The sequence below is a fragment of the Mirounga angustirostris genome, unplaced genomic scaffold, assembly GCF_029215605.1.
Source record: "Mirounga angustirostris isolate CCGP_5_RB_7025 unplaced genomic scaffold, mMirAng1.0.hap1 SCAF_2, whole genome shotgun sequence".
NCBI lineage: Eukaryota > Metazoa > Chordata > Mammalia > Carnivora > Phocidae > Mirounga > Mirounga angustirostris.
In genome coordinates, this window is record NW_026991710.1 from 81,190,877 (window position 1) to 81,210,628 (window position 19,752).

The following is a 19,752-nucleotide window of genomic DNA, read 5'->3' on the forward strand; positions in this document are numbered from 1 at the left end:
ATGGGGGCTCATATTGCCCAAGCCACCTAGGATGTGCCAGTGATGACCGGAGGAGCTGGCTGTTGTCGCCATTGTGTAGTGAGGAAACCATGGCTTTGCCCAAGGTTACGAGTCCCTCAGGGATTAGGCTGAGAGTTGAACCTTGACTAGTGAAGCTCCAAAGCCCAGGTTCTTTTCTATCGTATCACACGACTCTTTTCTCTCTCGTTTAGTCAGTCTAGGTTTAGTCTCCTGGAGCGGGAAGAAGTGACTCGACCGCTCTGAGTTTTCCGTTTAACAACACCCCTTCCCAGACCCCACCAGAGTAGGATAAAGAACTCTGCCACTCCACAGGGGCCTAATGAAAATGTGCACTTCACAAAGTTCCTTTTGTCAGAGTTACTACTGCACATGTCCGGGTCAAAGTAGGGATTCTACCCCATGGGGGACAAAAATGAGAGCTCTCATTACCTTTTTTATCAAGTTGTCTTCCAATTCCAAGCTGTTGGAATCAGGTGGGTAAAGAACGCTTGGGGCTATACAAACGGATAAATTATAAGCTGTCATCTGATTGGATGAGGAATGTTGCTCGATGTTGTATAGCACTCCAAAAAGGTATCGCAAGAGAACAACATTTGCTCTTGGCAGCTGGGCTAAAAGCCTAAGGTCAGAAAACACACTTTTAAATTAGGAAAGTGATTCCACTTAGGAGATTGGAAAAACAGAGACAGGGAAAAGGATACAACCTTGTATATCTAGCACACAACCCGCTGTAGCAGAGTTCCAGGCATGAATGTAGACAAAATTGGTGCACTGAATTCAGTTCCTGAGCCAGATAAAAACTTCTCTGGTTAGTTAAATGTTTGACAGACTTTTAAGGTCATAGCCCTGGCAGTTGATGCTCTTTCATGTGTCTTCAACCAGGGAATTTCGTCTACAAGTTTCATGGATCCAGAAGGTGTCAAATGGCCAAGGAGTCCACATTAATAAGATCAGAGGAAGAACAATAATAGCCCTAAGGCGTACCTCTATTCTGAAGCTGACCCCCATGGCTGTGAAGAATTGAAACTCTTTGACATTGGTCATGATTTTAGTGGGCAAAGCTGCAAAACGTAAGCCAATATTTTGCTAATACTATGTTCGCTGTATTTTGGAGATGTGACCACAGTAGAGTAATAATTGCATCATTACCTCCGCGCTGCAGTCATCTTCTCCTCTTCGTTCCCTTGATCAATAACACCGAGCCATTTGTCATAGAGATTGAACAAAAATATACTTCCTGGGATATTTCTTAGGAAATCCTTATGGAGATAAAAATAAATATGTATATATATTATAGAAAATATGTATTGGAAATATTAGAGAGAAAATATGTAGTTAAAAAATTCAGTTCAGCCCCCACTTCCTTCACAGATACCCAAACTGTGACCCACACGGAGCTCGGCTCCGACTCTCTATTGACTTTCACACGCAGCAGCAGGTGCTTGGATTTTCTCCCCCTAAATCTTAGAGGCATAAAAGCAGAGCTTAGGCTGTGGTAGAAATGAAGATAAAGCTCCCTTCTATCATCTGGAACTTATTTTCTTTGTGTGCTTTTTTTGCAAAGTACCACAAACTGACAGCGTCTGGCTATAGACCATCCTAAATCCTATTAGCTTCTTGGACAGAAATACGCTTACCCATGTTGCTTGTTTTAGACACAGTGCTAGCTCTTAACTCTAGCAAGAAAAGGCCTGAAACAATCAAAACACAAACAGGTGGGCTCTTGCACACATATTAGGAAAGAACTAGGTCTTCTCACTCGGGGTAGGTGTGCTCCTTGGAAGAAAGCTACTCTCACAATTGCTTCATTTTTCCTTTTCTTAACTGTCTAAATGTCGAGAGTCTAATGGTAGACTCACTGAGGTCCTGAGGATAGATTCATTTCTAGATTAGGTCAATTCCCAGTTAGTTTGACAATATTATCAAGGCCAAGGTTGCAGAGTCTGTTTCTCCACCAAGATCCGTCAACTTCAGGAAGAGAAAACTTTAGAAATGTCTAAGCACTATACCCACAAGTGCTCACCCTCTCCCTAGTCGGTGCTTATAACACGGAATCGGGGAAAGAACCTCCTAACTCTTGCTAGAAAATCGATTCCATGTGCGCACCTTACAGAGGGCAACACTCATCTTCCTACCTAATGTATCAGCATTCTTCTCCTGTCTCCTGATGCCTATATGTATATTACTACTGGATATCACTATGGCCCCAGTGTAGGAGTGGTTACCGAAGTCATTTCTGGACTTTGCTATTTAGCACATCTTCGAACATTAACGGGGAACAAGGGAAGACCAAATGTGACTGAGATTCTAAGACTGTAGTCATTACTACGTTAACATAGGGTTGTTCAGAGCTGTTCATAAGTGCCAAGGTGGATGGATTAAATTCTTTCCCTGTTCTATTTCTTTTGGAAAGTTTGCCTTCACTAGGAGGGTGGGGAGGATGTTTGCATGAGTAAACAGTGTGTATGTATTGGTGTGTATTTTGAAATTTATTATCATGACTAGTAGTCATTTCAGTATTAGTATTTTGCATGGCGACTTCAGGAGTGAAGGCAGGGTAGGCGGTGTGTAGTGAAAACAGAAAGTATTTCTAACATATGGGGCTTTTAACTCCTAAAGTAGCTTCCTTAAATTTTGATTTATCAAGCGTTTACCAGCTTGTCAGGTTCTTAATCTATTATGCCCATTATGGTTCTTGAGCAGTCATGATGAAAGACACCAATCATAGCGTCAGTTACTCATGTGTGGATAATGCTAGAACCTTCCCTACCTTTAAGACGGATGCGAACACATGAACAGATTCGCTGTACAGGTCCACTTTGACCCCAGAATTTAGTTTCTCCTTTATGACCCTAGTTGATTTTATATTGGGTGATTTGCTGAAGATGCATTCTGTGAGTGGCCCTTTTTGATTAATAAAGGAAAGCATATCCTGTAGGAAGAAAAGGAAATTATATCGCATCTCATATCCCCAAACGCAGAGCTCAAGCTTGCCTCCGTTTTGAAAGAGAAGGGGAATGCAATGGTATACTGTTTTCGTGCAGAAAGGACTAAAGTCAATTTAGATGGCTGTTTTTTCAGTGTCTCTCTATATACTTTCTACCCAAATATCCATTTTACAGTCATACACTGAAACATTTTAAACACTTCTTTTAATCAGATTTTCCTTTCCATTGAGTTTCCACTCTTAAATCAAATTTCTCTGCTTCAAGGCCTTTGCGCAATCACCGTCTGTTTCCTACTTGACCATTCTTTTCTCATTATCCCCTTACGTAGATGCTCTTCCCCAAGTATGGAAGTCTATTTAGGAAATACTCATTTCCCATTTGTTTATTTCTCTTTAAGTGACTGTATACTCCATTCCTACTTGTTCTATTTCCTTCCCTTCATTTAAAGTCAGGCTCAGAAACTCTCTTCCCCTTCTCTGATTACCCTCCCTTCTCATGAGTCTTTCATTGTCTTTTGCTCTATCTTCATGTCCTCTCCCTGCTGTGTAGAAATTTAATAAGGGCTGGACTCAGGGAATCCAACGGATCTGAAGTCTATTATGCTACTTATCTATTGTGTGAGCTGGGGCACATACATCCTGTACTGAGGCTTTTCTGATTCGTTTAGGCAGTGCGGAGGATGATAATCCTAGCTAGCCCCTAAATTTGCTGTGATGCAAGGAACTGGGGTAGTAGCTAGCAGGTAACATGCTAGCTAGTATAATACATTTCTTCATAGCTAGCAGAACGTTCCCTACATCCCGTACAGTGCTTGCAGAGACACCGAATACTCAGTGAAGGTCCACACTGACAAGTCACTACAGCAGTTTGAGATAACACAGGCCAAACTCTGTGGCTTTCATTTGACATATTCTGTTAGGATTAACAGATTCCTATTTGCCAGGGGATGAGTCTATGCTCATGTCAGATGTTTACAATTGTTAGACTGAGTAGACTCCGCTGAAGGAGACTTGAGACTCATGTGAGTTCAGCAAGGCAATGAAGGGAGAGTGTGAAGATGAGGTGGACTCTCAGAGACTCACATACACAGAGTCCATTTTGACTGATCTGAACAAGCCTCCGCATGTCTTTGTGGAAACAAGACCCAAGTGGAATGGAGAAGAATGTCTTTTCCTCTTGTATTTGCCTCATGACTCTGCAGGACCTAAATCAGATTCTATTCTTTGAAATAACACTAACAGAGCTTCTCAGCCAAAGTCAGGGGCTGTCAAAAGACTTCTCCATTTGGGGATAGATTTGGATGAGGACACGTAGCCTCTCAGAGTTTCCACTCCTCAGGAGGGCTATAGAAGACCAAAAGGAGATGACCTACCAGAATTGGCAACGGCAGGTTGTCTTTATCACACACATCCATGAGGGAAACTCCAAAGAGCTGTCCTGGCTTTGAAGAAGGTGGGGTTGTGCACTGGCTGTGCTGGCTAGTGCTGGAGCCCAGACAACAGGCCCAGTCTCTGAAAAAACGGCTTTTAAGTGTCTTCTGCCCGTAATCTAAGGAAGAAGTGAAATTAGTAGTAGTAGTTGTTGTTTTATTTGCTTAACCTTCTTTTCTTTTTTTTTTCTAAAGATTTTATTTATTTTTTGATAGAGAGCCAGTGAGAGATGGAACACAAGCAGGGGGAGCGGGAGAGGGAGAAGCAGGCTTCCCACCCAGCATGGAGCCTAATGCAGGGCTCAATCCCAGGACACGGGGATCATGACCTGAGCCCAAGGGAGACGCTTAACAACTGAGTCACCCAGGCACCCCGCTTAACCTTATTTTCACCATTCCCACTCTACGGTACATTCACTGCAATGGCTAGAAGAGGGAAACTGAGGCATTTTTTGTGTAGAATTTTCCATGTTTTGAAATTGGCCAATAGCATTCTTACGGTGTTAAGAGTTCTTCCCCAGATCCTGCAAACTGATGGTTAAACCTAGAGACTTGATCAGATTTAGTGTCAATGCTTTCAATCCCATCTACTGCCCGTTGGGCTTTATCATGAGGCACTTAACTTGTTGTTTCCTATTGGTAAGTATGATTAGTGGATTCATCCAGTGTCAGATCTGATTTTAAAAGCTCAAAAGATCTGATATTCAAATCAAGCTGAGTTTGTTAATCATCTGCTTTCACAGTGAGTCTCCTCCCAGCCTTAAGTTTCCTCTTTGGCTTTCTGAGTGCTCAACTTTTTTTTTAAGATTTTATTTATTTATTTGGCAGAGAGAGACAGCAAGAGAGGGAACACAAGCAGGTCGGGATTGGGAGAGGGAGAAGCAGACTCCCACTGAGCAGGGAGCCCGATGCAGGACTAGATCCCAGGACCCTGGGATCATGACCTGAGCTGAAGGCAGACGCTTAACGACTGAGCCACCCAGGTGCCCCTGAGTGCTCATCTTTCTATGATCAAAAGGATCTGCCTTTCATGACATGATCCGCCTGACCCCACTTCTCAGGCAGCCTCTGGTGTCTCTGCTCTGGGCCATCCCCAAGGATGACTTCCTGCAGTCAGGGTTCTTGGGAAATAGTCATTACATGCTGGCTATGTGGTAAGATTCCAGGTGACTGTGCTTTTTTGTGATACCCCACCAAGCTACCCAGAGATGACTTTTTTTTTTTTGTAAATTATGTTTGATATTTACTGAAAAGAGTCTAATCCACAATGAATTGCACCCAATTCCTCACACATACTCAAACATACATGTATATACACCATACCAGTACAAGGCTTGAAAGAAAACATACAAAAAGAAAAACAATGAGAGATTATGAATGCCTGATTTATCCCCAATTTCCAGAGATGATTTTGAATTACCCAACATTCTCTATCAAAGGAATGCAGAAGAAGAGCTTTACAAAGAAAAGGTGATCTGCAGTGAAAAGCTGAGTTGAAAGTTTCTACTGCTCAGCTACGAATGTTTTCCTTAGAAGATACCTTAACATTTGCTTCCAAAATCTGCTTAAATAACTGAATTCTTTAAAAGTCCACAGAGGAGCCAAGCTGTAGAAGGATAAACAAATGAGCAACATTTCACCAAACACCCATAAACACCTGTCCACTGGGCTTTTCTGGGATGTAGTGAGTGCATCACCGTATCCACTCACGTGGGTGGCAACACTCATGGCACCTGACCAGAAAGACCAGGATCTAAGAACCAGAAGCATCCTGGTTCTGCCACCTAGTTAGATTACTCAAAGATTCTGAAGCTTTGGTTTGCTTCACTTTAACATAAATGCTGCTGCCTACAACTCGTTGAACTAAATGTAATGTACTACTCAGCACAAGGCATGGCTCGTGGCAGCCTTGATAAAAGTAATTTCCTTGCTCAGAAGGCCTCAGGCAGTCTAGACATCAGTCTCTTCCCCCTCCAAAGCAGACATCACTCCCATTCTCTATTTAATTTTGCAACCTCTAGAAGGTAGGCAATCATGAAGGATGGCTACCACTTTACTTAACTAAGGCTCTTTCTTCCTGCCCTGAAATTGATACCCCTACCATTTTAAAAGGAGAGAAGAAAGAAAGCAAACACATTCTTAAATCCAGGAGGAGAGTCCTGTACATCAAAATGTATGCATTTGCTGAAGATACGTGTTAATATGTAAGTTGAGTTGTTGTATGCAACCTGGGTTCCCTACTCTTCCCCTAGTTTTATTATTTCTAAAACTACCCAAATATATTCCATTCTTCAGCTTTAATAAGAAGAATGCTCTTAAGAAGAATGTTGTATCCCTTGGTACAAAGCTATATATCTAGCTACTCTATGAGTATATACAGAAAATAAGTACACATTGAGTCCTATACTTTCTCCAAGGTATTTTCAGGCTTAGCTGGATGTTTTATAATGTACATTATTTGCTGTTAGAGGTCATGTTGCCTCTATTACTAATAAAAATATATGCTATAGCCATGAAAAATATAGGAATGATTAAACAAGCTAACTTCATGGAAACCTATTCTTTCTTAAACAGTCCTGGCAAGATTTGGGTTAATGTTTCCTAATGCTTGAATTAGGGTATGAATATTAAAAAATAAAATTTTTGAAACCTTGTGCTTATAGAATAACAATCATAACAATAAAATACTTTCTATTTTGGCCCAATACTTCTCAGATGAATAACACATTTTCATCAGAGAAAAAAATATCAATGGGAGAATACTGGAATGGTAGGGAAAAAAATAGCAAGAAGGAAGATGAAAAAGCCCTGACCATAAACATTCAGTCTAGCTCCAGCCTTGACCTGTGTCTGAAGCAGACATGGAAAGTGGGGGCAGAATTGAGACTTGAATTCTAACTGTAAGCCCAAGGCCACTTCAGCCTAAGCCCAGAATAAATCCAATTCAGTTCCATAACTCTTTACTCCACTGGAGTTCTTCCATTCCAGGTGCGTCTAAGCCATGCAGTCATTTGATTCCATCCTGTGATGGCCTGAGATACTAGATAAAACCCTGGAATAGGGAAGACCTGTTTCCAGGCCACAAACAGCTTGTGCTCTAAGAAGACACACAGATGTATACTCACATAATTATATGTAGAAAGTGTTCTGGGGATACAGAGAAAGGAGTTAACAGTCTACCTAGGAGAATTAAAACAAGCAAACAACCTTCCTCGAAGTGAGTTGGGTCTTAAGACCTTTGGGTTTCTCTAAGCTTGATTCTGTGCAGTTTGGGGGTTCTTGCCTCTACTGTTCCTCCCCACCCCCCACAGAGAGAGTGAGCTCTGTGTCCTCAATTTGTGGGCAAGAGTGGAGACATGAGCCAAGAGAAGACACCTGAAGAAAGGGAAGGGGCTCACCTCTCCCTTGCTCATTCTGCGTTGGGTGCCTGGGCTTCAGGATGAACTGGCCTTGCATCTCTGCGAACCCCTGCTCCAGAAGGAGGGACTCCTGGAGGGTGGAAGGAGAGATGGAGTCCTCTGGTGTCTGCGGCAGCAGTGTGGTAGATGGAAGATGGCTCATTTTAATTCCATAGGGATGTTTATGTCCTATATGGAAAAAATATAGATTCAGGCTGATGGTGATGGCTCTGATCAAATCCCCCTTCCCATGAGTGTATGCATCACACTGGTATATGCTGCTATTCTCCTGGGGCTTCTGGCACTCACTCTGTGCCTCCTGAGTGAGCATCATATTCGCTCTTGTTGGAGACACCTTGCAAAAAGCAGGTGCCCAAGGAAAAGATTTTTAAAAGAGAAAAAAAATTTAAAGCATGTTACTTTACTTGGAATACAAAGATTCATCAGTGCATTGCACAATGCTGACTTTTGCTGTGTTTCCATCTGAGAATATTTAAGGCCTTCTAGTTTCTGCCTTGACACTAACGAGATCTGCACATCTTAGGCAAATTACTTGACCCCTCTGAGCCTTACATTCATCCTTTGAAATGCTTGCCCTCACACAAACTTATAAGGATCAGAGTAAATATATTAATATGCATTGGTGGGTAATATTTTTTAAATAATTGAACATATATATTAAGAATTGCTATTCTCTCTCACATAATGTCAGTTGAGCAGATTTTTTTTCATTTCATTTTGTCAATTTCTAGAGGCAGAGCTACTCAAGGGCAGTGGGATGGGTTGCTTTTATGCTTTATACTTCCCTCCCACTGCTGCCCTTCCTCCAAGGGGAGTCCTGCCAGGTGATGATCAGAGGGAAGGCTGCACAGTGTTGGGAACCCAGAAGCAAAGTGCAAAACGATGTTTACAGAGTGGAAAACTGCACCCAGAGTCAGTGAGAGTTGCCTGCCAAGTGATTTGTTTTGTTCTTGTATGCTTTAAATTGTTTCCTCTCTATAGAATTCTCAAAGACCCTGTGCTATAGGATATGGATCTCATTTTTTAAGAACAGAATGGAAGTTCTCTTTCTGTCGTTTCTGATTTATTATTGAATGTAACTTGGGGAGCTTTTGCTGTTCCTTCTCATCTGTCATGGATGCAGTGTCAGTGATGTGTTCACAAGAATCACAGTGACTTCCCTCTTTTAAGGAAAAAGAAGCTTCTACGACAGCAATACAACCAAATCACAAAGATAACCAGGAGATAATCTGCAGTTGAGAATTGAGAGCATTGGTTAAAAATGCATTTTGAATGCTGCCAATGGATCATCATGAATGACAGGCTCTCTGGATTCCTTAGAGCTGCCTTGGTGTGTGAAGCTGCTCAAAGTCTAAAAAGTTATCATCTCTATTGTTTTACCTAAATTAATCACTTTATTAAAATAAATATATTTAAGTATTTGACTTTTTCCTTTTTGTGGTTGGCCGACTTTTACAGAGATGTCAATATTAATATGAAACATGAAATGGTGGGGGGGATTTTTTTCCTCAGCTATGCCCTTGGTGACTCTCTGTATTCTAAGACTGGGAATATACATTTCGTAGAAAGAAATTGGTTATTTAGATTTCCAGATCACTTGAAAATATTCTTTAGATAACTTGAAAAAGAGTAATAGCCTCACGGGATTATTTTCTTTTTAAGATTTTATTTATTTATTTGTCAGAGAGAGAGAGAGAGAGCACAAGTAGGGGGAGTGGCAGGCCAAGGGAGAAGCAGCTCCCCACTGAGCAAGGAGCCCAGGACCCTGGGATCATGACCTGAGCCAAAGGCAGACACTTAACTGAGCCACCCAGGCATCCCGCCTCACAGGATTATTAAAAAGATTTTGAAAAATGCATGTAAGAAGGAATGCTCTAAGATTTCTAGCAGAAATCATTGTCACCATTACCATACATTACTATACTTCAAGGTCTGCTACAGATCCTCTCTTTTTTCTCTGGTTTTTTAATCCTTCTATTTCTGGTAAGCACTGAACAATTTTGCTAATCCAAAGATTTTTTTTTAGAGAACTTGTGCTGATAACTACTTTAGGAGAGGTGTAATCTGTTTATCAATAACCTTAAGAACAGTGATGGAAAAAGCCTGAGAAACAGCAAAGTGCAGGTAGTTTAGTCAGTGAAGACTTGAGGAGTTTAAATGTGATTATCTCATTTTCTTTATGATGCTGAGAAAACTTCTGGGCACAGAGCAGGTGTTAAATACATACCTATACCTGGATTCAGAGACATGATTGGATTTTAGCGGATTCTCACAAAATAGAGGCTATTTAGTTGTTAGGAACTGGAATTCAAGACTGGAATATGAAAAATAAATGGATGGGAAAAAGAAATTCCAATTCTTTGCTTTCATACCTAAGTGAGTAAATAAGTAAGTAAACAATAAACAAAAAAATTTTTAAGACAGCTCTGTTTGTCAGGTAAAATGAAGTAGAAACGAAAAATTTACATTTCTCTCCCTAACTAGACCTTAAGCTGATGAATGAAGAGATGTCCTCAGTGCCTGGGAAAAAGTAAGCACCTGGTAATTCTTTAATAAACGTGAGAGTGAATATTGCATGTGATTTTCACTTTTAAGGGTATTTAAGCTGAAGACAGAACAACCATTACTTTGAGATGTAGAGTTACAATTTTGAACCTAATCAATCCCATCTTAGATTTTCCCTGACACTTACCAGTGAGTGGGTGTGGGGACGCTTCCTTGCCAGCACTCACCCACAGCTGGTAGTCTTTCTCAGAGCCCTTGGAAACAAAAAGAACTATGCATCATAACAAATCTTTCACAGTACTTGAAGAACACATTTCCTTTGCATTTCTCTGTTTCCAGAAAGGAAGAATTGGGGCCAGTATAAATGCCATTTGGTCCATGGAGGTAGCTACAGTACTTGTTAACTTGTTCCCTCATAGCCTCCAGTGGACCGTCCCAGGTTCTTGTCATTTTTGATAAAGGCCAGGAAACCACAGTACAATCAGCCCCTCACGGTGTGGGTGGCCCATGGCATAAGAAATCACAGTTGTGCCCCTTCGCTAAGGAGGAAACTTCTAATCTCAGAGTCCTGCCGTCCGCTGTCTCTAGATTCCTTGGATAATGCTGGCTTTTGCCGCCAAATGTCCCTGCCCTGACATGCATATTGTCCAGAGAGCCATATACCCTGCTATGACTATTCCTGAGCAAAGTAACTTGAAAGGCATCAATAGCTCAGCAGCCCTGGGCAAAAGGAGACAAACGCCCAAGAGGCCTTGAGGAGATAGTGGACTGAAGTCAGCCACTGGCTTTGGTGCAGGCAAGCCCCACTTCAGGGAGAGAAAGAACAAGGACTCTAACCTAGACAACATATCAGATGCAGAAAACAATTACTCCCAGCAGAATTACCGCCCAGTAAACCTGGAAGTCCTACTTGAAACAAACACATCTAAATTATAAAGATCGCTGAACTATTTTAGAGAGTCTTCCAGGAGACTAAAGCAAAAAATGTTTGACGTGGAGTTGTTGGTGATAGGTACTATGCTTGCCCTGGACTCCTGATTCAAAATCATGGTCTTGCCCTTATGAAGAAAGGTCATAGGTATGGACACAGACACACACACAGACACACGCAGACACACAGACACACACACATAGCTAAATCTGCTCAAAATTGTATTGCAAATAACTCGTGAGAGCCAGTAAGGTAGGGTAGGGTTTGGAAATGCTATGCTGGGATCCCTTAAATCAGGCATACATAAAGCCAAATAACCCCAATTCTTCATTAAAACAGAAATTCTTTGTGTGCTGAGATTGATCACTTTATGCAAAGGAAAATCACAAACATGAAATAAAATGAGCTTCATCATTAATCAATCTCCTCAACTTCATCCCTAAAACCACTCACTCTCTTTCTAAGACTTAATTCCTATTTAGGGTATATATATCATACAGGTTAGAAATCAATGTAGATATGTGCTTTACTCAGTACCTATAAATTCAATTTTATTTCAGATATATTATTAAATTTTGTTTGTACAGAAATCATTGATTTCTTATGCTAAATTCCAGTTGCTCTGAATTTTTAAGGGGCTTTATTATACCATTGGGTCAGACAGAATTTAAGTAAGAATCTTGTAATTATGTCATGTCATAATAGCAAGACATTTTTGCATTTATAGAGGATTTTATATAAGAAGCTGTGCTTTACAAGTGCTCCCTTCAGTTCTGTCCATCTGACTATCACTCTCCCGCTCTTTTCCCTTAGAAAACCTCATCCTCAAATATGTCCATGTTTTTCATCAAAAAAAAAAAAAAAAAAAAAAAATCCAGCAACTCACACCAGCACCATCAAAACATAAAGGAACAGGCCGTTAAAACCAAAACAAGATGAAAGTGATATGTACGCAACTGCCCCCAGATCATGGTCTTATTCAGAACTTGTCCTCTTTACCAGTTCATAAGGGGTGTGAGCCGCCTCATCCCAAGGAACTGCATCAAGAGGAGGTAGCTTCTAGCCATGTGGTCTTTATGTCAAAATGTACAACAAAACATATAATTTAGGATTCATCTAACTGGGATTGAGTCCTTGGGTGATGACCAGGGTAAACAGGGATGGGGAGGAATCAGGAACGAAGACACAGACAGAAGAGTCCAATAGAGGAGGAAATATTTAGAAACTTAGAAATATTTTATTGTCTGTGTATAAAATATATACAATAAACTGCATGTTGTTATTAGCACTCTAAAATTATAGCCCAATTTTATGCTATGATTTTGAATTCGCAGAAAATTTAAAATGGGAAGACAAGAAGAGCACCCATGTATAGGCTAATAATATAGCTTTGCTGCCTTCAATTTCTAAATCTGGGGGACAAAATATGACTATGATATGTATAATAATCAGCTGTCTTATAACGGGAGGTACACAACACACACACACACACACACACACACACACAAATCTCAAAAGTCAAAGATGGTTTTTAAATTAAAAATAGTTTGCAAGGGAACTTACAGTTATTCCTAGCATTGGTAGTGACATGTTGATAATGTCATTCACTGTGTCTGAATTTGTTACTGTTACAGTTACAGACTGTAAAAAAGAAATAAGAAAAATTGCTATAAATTTTTAAAAATTTAAAGCAGGTGACCAAATAATTATTGTCAAATTATTATCCATACTCTAAAGGCAAAGCTTGTTTTCAGTTAATGACAAAGTAAAGCATATGTAGAGCACACACCCTTGATTATATTTTCATTTCTTTACATAACATGAAGCTAGTAGGAAACATTTCAATGAAACATATATTTCCCTTCAAGGATTTGTGGCTTACAAAATATAGCAGCTTAAGCAAGAAAGAGAAAAACAGAATTCCACGAGGGGACATGAACTGACCCTCAGCTCCATAAGGCTATTCCCAAAATAGAGAGGGGAGATAGTTTAAAAAGGAGGAGCTAGATACTTTTCTCTCTTCGCAATTACATACTCAGTTTCAGCAAAATCAGAATAAGAACCGTCTGTGACAGACATTTTTTTTTTTTTTAAACTACTATTTAGTCAGTACTGTCTTTGTGTCATCATGGTTACTAAGATTTCCATTGTTGAAATCTGTTGAGACAAATAAAACCAATGAGTCTAGGAAATGAGACTGAAAATTTTAGAAGTTTATATTCCATTCGCAACTCTGACAGTGAGTAGTTACTTATAATATCTCTCTATCACACCTTATATTGAGAAACTGCTCCATACAACAAGGAAAACAGTTATTGAAAATTATCTGAAAGGGATGGATAGGAATCTGAGATGATATCTATAAAACTACCCGAATTCCAAAAGACATTTTAAAATAGGACAATATGTAACCAACCACGCATACACTTTTTATAACATTATTAGGCAATGAGGCCTGTGTTCTTTGAGAAACAGTGCATGAAGAAGACAAGCAACAGAAGTGGACACTCACAGTCCTTAAAAATATTAAAAACAAAGTTAAAAGAAACTTGTTCTTTCATTGTATTTTTCTTCTTATGAATTGAAATGCAATTGCTTGATATGACAGATGGCCCAAAAGTTGTTTGATAATCGAACTTTTATAAACAAAAGTGTTCATTGATTTCAAACTACTTGAGCTTTAAGGATTATAAAAAAAAGTGTTCAGAACCTAGCAGTAGGACTCAGAGCACCCAAACTCAAGGATATCCTATGTTAAATTGTCTAGGAGGGGCTTCCTATGTTAAATTGTCTAGAGGATTCAAGACTGGGTCTTAGCTTGAAATTTAGTTAGAAGTAATGGCTCTGCTATTTTTTTTAAGATGTCTGAAAGCCTTTCAGTACAACTTAAAATCTTTCCCACAAAATTTTTTTTTTTTTTAAGATTTTTGTTTATTTATTTGTCAGAGAGAGAGCACAAGCAGGGGGAGCCACAGGCAGAGAAGGCAGAGGGAGAAGCAGGCTCCCCTCTGAGCAGGGAGCCTGATGCAAGACTCCATCCCAGGACCCTGGGATCATAACCTGAGTCGAAGGCAGATGCATAACTGACTGAGCCACCCAGGCATCCCTCCCATGAAATCTTTTTAAAGAAAAAAAAATCTCTTTTGAAATACTAATAATCACTTTTTAATTTATCTGGTCTGCAAGATAATGGTTTTCATGGTATAAGGAACATACTATGTTCAAAATAGTAATTCCAGAGATGTATGTATATTTTCCTGCATGTTGTAGGTTCTCCAAAACAGATAAATTCCAGTAGATAGAGCTCTCTGTAAACAAATGACTTCAGAAAAATAAGCTGCTTTTTGAAATAATTTAAAAGAAAAAGAAATGTTACTTTTTTTTATATGAGTCAAAGTGTTACTTAATATAGGAAGAACAAGGAATATGTGATCAATTCTCAAGAGCTGAAGCCAACCCTGAGATGATCTAGATGTTCAGACTGTTAGCCAAAAACAGCTATTACAATAATGCTCAATGATACAAATGAAAATATGTTCACAATAAACGAAAGAGGCATCTTAGCATAGAAACTAAAAATATTTAAAAACAGAAATTTTTTATCTGAAAAATATCTTAAAGAAAAAATTTACTGACTAGGCTGCATTGCATAATGGAGATGACAAAAGGAAGTCAGTGATTTGAAAATAGATAATAGAAATTATCCTGTCTGAAGAAGAAAAGGGGAAAAAAAGATTGAAAAAATTAAGAGTCTGAGGGATCTATGAACAATATGAAAGGGTCTAATATACATATAACTGGACTCTCAGGAGGAGAGGAGAGAGAAAATGGGGAAGAAAATATTTGAGGTAATCATGATTAAAATTTCCCAAATTTGGTGAAATTAAATTTATAAATTCAAGAAGTTCAGAATATGCCAAAGAGGACAGATTCAAAGAAAACCATGCTTTGATACTTCATAGCCACACTGCTAAAAACCAAAAATAAAGAGAAACTCTTGAAAGCAGCTAGAGAAAAATGACAAATCACCTATAGGGGATTAATGTTTGATTGATCACAGACTACTCATCAGAAAGCACAAAGACAAAAAGACAGTGGAACATCTTTAAAGAGCTGAAAGGAAAAGGTTTGCGAACAAAATTCTACATCCCTCAAAATATCCTTCAAGAGTGAGTGTGAAATAAAGCCATATTCAGATAAGAGAAATTAAGAAAATCTGTTTGCACCAGGTCTGCACAAGAAATGCTAAGGATCATCTCTCTAGGATGAAATGAAAACAGTGTTAGAGGGAAACTTGGATGTTCAGGAACAAGTGAAGAACATTAGAAATGCTTATTTTGTGTAAATTATACATAAATAAAGTTGATTTTTAAAGATTTCAAGGTAATTTTCCATGGAAAATTCTGAATGTAACCCACTGCCACAGCTGAAATCAAAGCAGGCAGAGACAAGAGTGTGCTCTGCTGCTAGAGAACCCTCTGGCCTTATCTCCTTCATGCAATGCATCTACCTGGTGCTTAGAAACCAATCAAAATATTTGCATGGCTTTTGCTTTGGCCAGGAATAACTACCACTTTTTCCACCTTCAAATACTATTTTGTGTGACCTAGAGCTACTGTAAAGTATAACAGGAAAAAAAAAAATGTCACTTAAAGATACCCAAAGTATCTTGTTCATCATTGCAAATGTTTTGGCTACTGCACTACAATTTCAGAAATCAAATTTTATATCAAGAATGGGCAACTGTTTTGATTTTTTTCCCCCAACAGCCAAAAGAAAATGAGATAGAAATATGCTGATCCCTTAAAAGTGTCATCCCTCTGAGCTCAATTCAACCCTGATATTCCTTGGATCAAAAGACCTTTCAAAACCCCTCTGCAGTTGATATAACTACTAAGTGAAATACCTGACCCTTGAGGAGATCCTGTACTGGAAAGGAGACATTATTGAGGTCAACTGACAAAATGGGAACATGGAAGGCAGAGTAAAGTATTACACCGATGTTAAATTTACTAAAGGTGATAACTGTGTGATGGTGATATAAGAGGATATCTTTATTCTTGGGAAATACCTAGGTTTAAGGATAAAGGGCCATGGCATTTGTATGACCCTCAAAAATAAGTATAACATACACATAATAGGGACAGAGAAAGAAAATAAATGATAAAGCAAGTGGAGTAAAATGTTACTAATAGCTGAATCTAGGTAAAGGGTGCATGGGGTGTTTTTTGTTTTATTTTTATACCTACAACTTTTCTGTGAGTTTACAGTTATACCAAATAAAGCGTCAATGGGGGGAGGGTGGAGAACTGTGGAAACAATCCAAACCATTCTGTACATAAGTAGTAACCATTGGGAAAAATGTTTAATTCTAGTAGGAAATACCTGCATGTGAAAATCACCTTATTAGAAGCCAGTGTTGTTGCTATTAGAAAGAGCCAGGGAAATATTATGGATATTTAACATGCAATATTCTTTCCATGCTTAAGTACCGTGGCATGGATTCCTCTCGCTTCATATTACCTAGGATTCACTCTTTATGTATACAAAGACACGTGTAGACAGGAAAATACATTTTCCCACATGGTACTTTTCTAAATACTCTCTCTCTTCTTATCTTTTGCTCTCTCCTTCCTACCTCCCCATCTCTCCCTCCCTCCCTCCCTCCCTCTCTCTATCTCCATCTCCATCTCCATCTCTTTCATTCTATCTGAATCAGGAACATGGAATTTAATTTTTGGTCTTAAAAACACTTACACAGGCACAGTTCTTGATGTCCTCAGTGAAGATTCTGAGAGGAATGCTTTTGGGCTGGTCCTTCTCTTTGGCCAGACTGATATACCTAATCAAATTCAATAAGAACCCCAAATAGAGTAGGATGAATTAGCTATTAGCTTACTTTCAAATTGATCTATGTGGCTAAAATTTTCAACATACTCTGTTATTTTTAAATGCATGTAAATAAACTCAGCAACATCAAATTATGGGTTGGAAGAAAACATGCAAAACTATTTCAGGAAAATAAGACATGACTCAGAAAACAACAGGTTGCTCTTGTCATGTAAGATGTGAGTAGCAGATCCAGTCATCAAAGCTTTCCTGCCTAGACTGGAGGGCCCAGCACCTTCAAGGGTAGGAATGAGAAGGTGCTTTGAGCATCACTCAGGAGAGTAAATTGCACTTAAGAAAATTTAATATGTATCTTTTGAGAATAATGTTAGCTCCAATCATTAGGTCTGAGAGAAGGGGAAGATGAGAGTGATAACCAGAATTTCATCAAAAATAAGCAATATGTGCATGTAAATAAGAGCAGATTATTTGCAATAGCAGCCAGGGTACATCTAAATAAGAAATTATTTGAGGATAGTCTAACAATTTCTACTAAGTAGGGGAAGCATAGTGTGTGGGGGCACTGCTTTGAAGAGATTTATTCTTTTCTCATGGGTTAAAGATGTATAATATGTATAGTGACAAGATACCTTTGAAGGAAAGAATGCCATTTTTCCTTTTGTTCCGAAGAACTGCGATTTAAAAAAAATGGGAAGAAAAAATTAAGATAGATACAATATTTATACTAGCAAAATAAGATCACCATTCCAGAAAAAAAAATATCAGCAGCCAGTTGTTAAGGATGTGGATGCATGTATTAATATCATACTGTCCTCATAGTTGCGCTTTGGAGGGACCCCACTCTTTTATGAGCGTATTAAAGCAATGGGAAGTAGACCCTAAAGTGGGAGAAAAGTTGGTTTTGAATCTGAACACTTAATTGTAACTATGTGATGCAAGCTATGTGATCATGGGCACTTTGCTTAACTGCGCTGATCTTCAGTTTCCAGAACTGGAAAAGGGTTAATTATACCCCGAGTGTTCCTGCAGCTGCAAGTGCTATTCAGATATAAAGAACATTATTATTCAAATTAAATCATACTTAAGGAATTTGGCATTTGGATGGAACTATCTTGGCCCAGAAACAAGAATAGCTTTTTAGGAAAAAACACCTGTAATATTTTTATTTCTTTATACACATAGTAGATTGGAATGTGTTAAATTAGTTTCTAGAAAACATTCTTCGTTACTGTGATCCTCTGAGCAAGATCAATCCAGCTAGTGCTAAACTACTAAAGGTTAGTCTTTTCTCAACTAAAGTTTTCACAGCATTTAATACCCAAAGTTGCGAATGTTTTAAGCCTCATGCATACATGGCCTTACCACTTACTAGCGTTTTTTTACTGTGGTAAACTACACAAAATAAAATTGACCATTAGTGACCTTTAGTACATTCACAGTTTTGTGCAACTACCGTGACTGTTTAGTTCTGGAACATTTTTTCACCCAAAAGCAAACCTGTGTCCACGAAGCAGTCACTCTTCCTTCCTTCCTGTTTCTAGCTCCTGTACCATATTTTGTGTATTTGTTGATAAACACTTGGGTTGTTTCTACTTTTGTTTGTTTGTTTGTTTGTTGGCTATTGTCGACAATGCTGCTATGAATGTTTGTGTGTCAATTTTTGTGTGGACCTATGTTTCTCTTGGGTATCTATCTGGGGGTGGCATTGCTGGGTCGTATAGTAATTCTGTTTGACTTACTGAGGAACCATCAAACTGTTCACAGCGGCTGCCACATTTTATACTCCTCCCAGCAACACTGCTCCCCAACCCCTCCATCGCTGTTTCAGGATTTGTCCCATCTGGAAAATGGAACGCCCACTTAGCGTCCCAGCCTGCCTATGCGCATGGACACAGCTTCTAGTTAGCCATGCTGATCTGCAGAACAGTAATAATCACAAATAGCAAAAGCACTAGGTGCCAGGAATTGTTATAAATGCCTTCTATATGTTTACACAGCTTTTTAACTAATATAGCATGTATAAGCCTGGCTTCCCCATTTTCCTCCTTGTTAGGGAAAAAAAGTCTCTTGGAAACTCCCCTGTCAAAGACTTTATACATTCCCAATTGAAACTGTTTCCTTCCATTTGCAACATGGAGAAGACAGGAAGCAAGAGGAACTGAGAATCTTTACAGAAATACGTCGTGGAAAAGAAGACATGCGGAGAGCATATAAATACATATTTCTTCCCAATAAGCTTTGAAAACTTCTCCTTAAGTCAACGCTGCATTATAGGACTTCATAAATTAACAACTTGTAAACATTTTCGTTGTCTTCCCTTTGTGATGACGTGGGACATTTTGGTGGAGTGGGGTGAGGAGAAGAAAGAAGGGTGTTAAGTGCATGTGATGAACACTCATTGTGCAAAACAAGAATGAGACTTGGGGTGTGGTTGTTTCAAACAGCAGATGTAAGTGTTGCACCACCCCTGTAAACTCAGGAGTGTCTGCTCAGGATGTCCGGGGTAGAGAGTCACATTCCCCATCCTCGTGTCAGCCTAAGAATGTGTCTTGCACAACTAACCTCTACTCAATGCAATCATACTTTTGTTTTAGATGGTCACCTCTCTAGAGACACCAACTAAGATAATCAGTACACAGCAATTCAGGC

At 39.1% G+C, this 19,752-nt stretch overlaps 1 protein-coding gene across 1 annotated transcript in view; it reads right to left on the reverse strand.

Annotated features, from left to right (window-relative positions):
* Window positions 1-456: 456 nt before the first annotated feature.
* LOC135363534 (rho GTPase-activating protein 20-like) overlaps window positions 457-19,752 on the reverse strand; it is a gene marked incomplete at its 3' end in the record, with an annotated part of 41,747 nt that continues 22,451 nt past the window's right edge. Inside the window, exons 4-12 of the mRNA XM_064584016.1 lie at window positions 17,733-17,774; window positions 17,011-17,095; window positions 12,817-12,894; window positions 10,510-10,576; window positions 7,797-7,985; window positions 4,342-4,517; window positions 2,792-2,953; window positions 1,171-1,280; window positions 457-640 (exon numbers count right to left, since the gene is read on the reverse strand). Coding sequence (XP_064440086.1) covers window positions 457-640; window positions 1,171-1,280; window positions 2,792-2,953; window positions 4,342-4,517; window positions 7,797-7,985; window positions 10,510-10,576; window positions 12,817-12,894; window positions 17,011-17,095; window positions 17,733-17,774 — 1,093 coding nt within the window. The remainder of the gene's footprint in view (window positions 641-1,170; window positions 1,281-2,791; window positions 2,954-4,341; window positions 4,518-7,796; window positions 7,986-10,509; window positions 10,577-12,816; window positions 12,895-17,010; window positions 17,096-17,732; window positions 17,775-19,752) is intronic.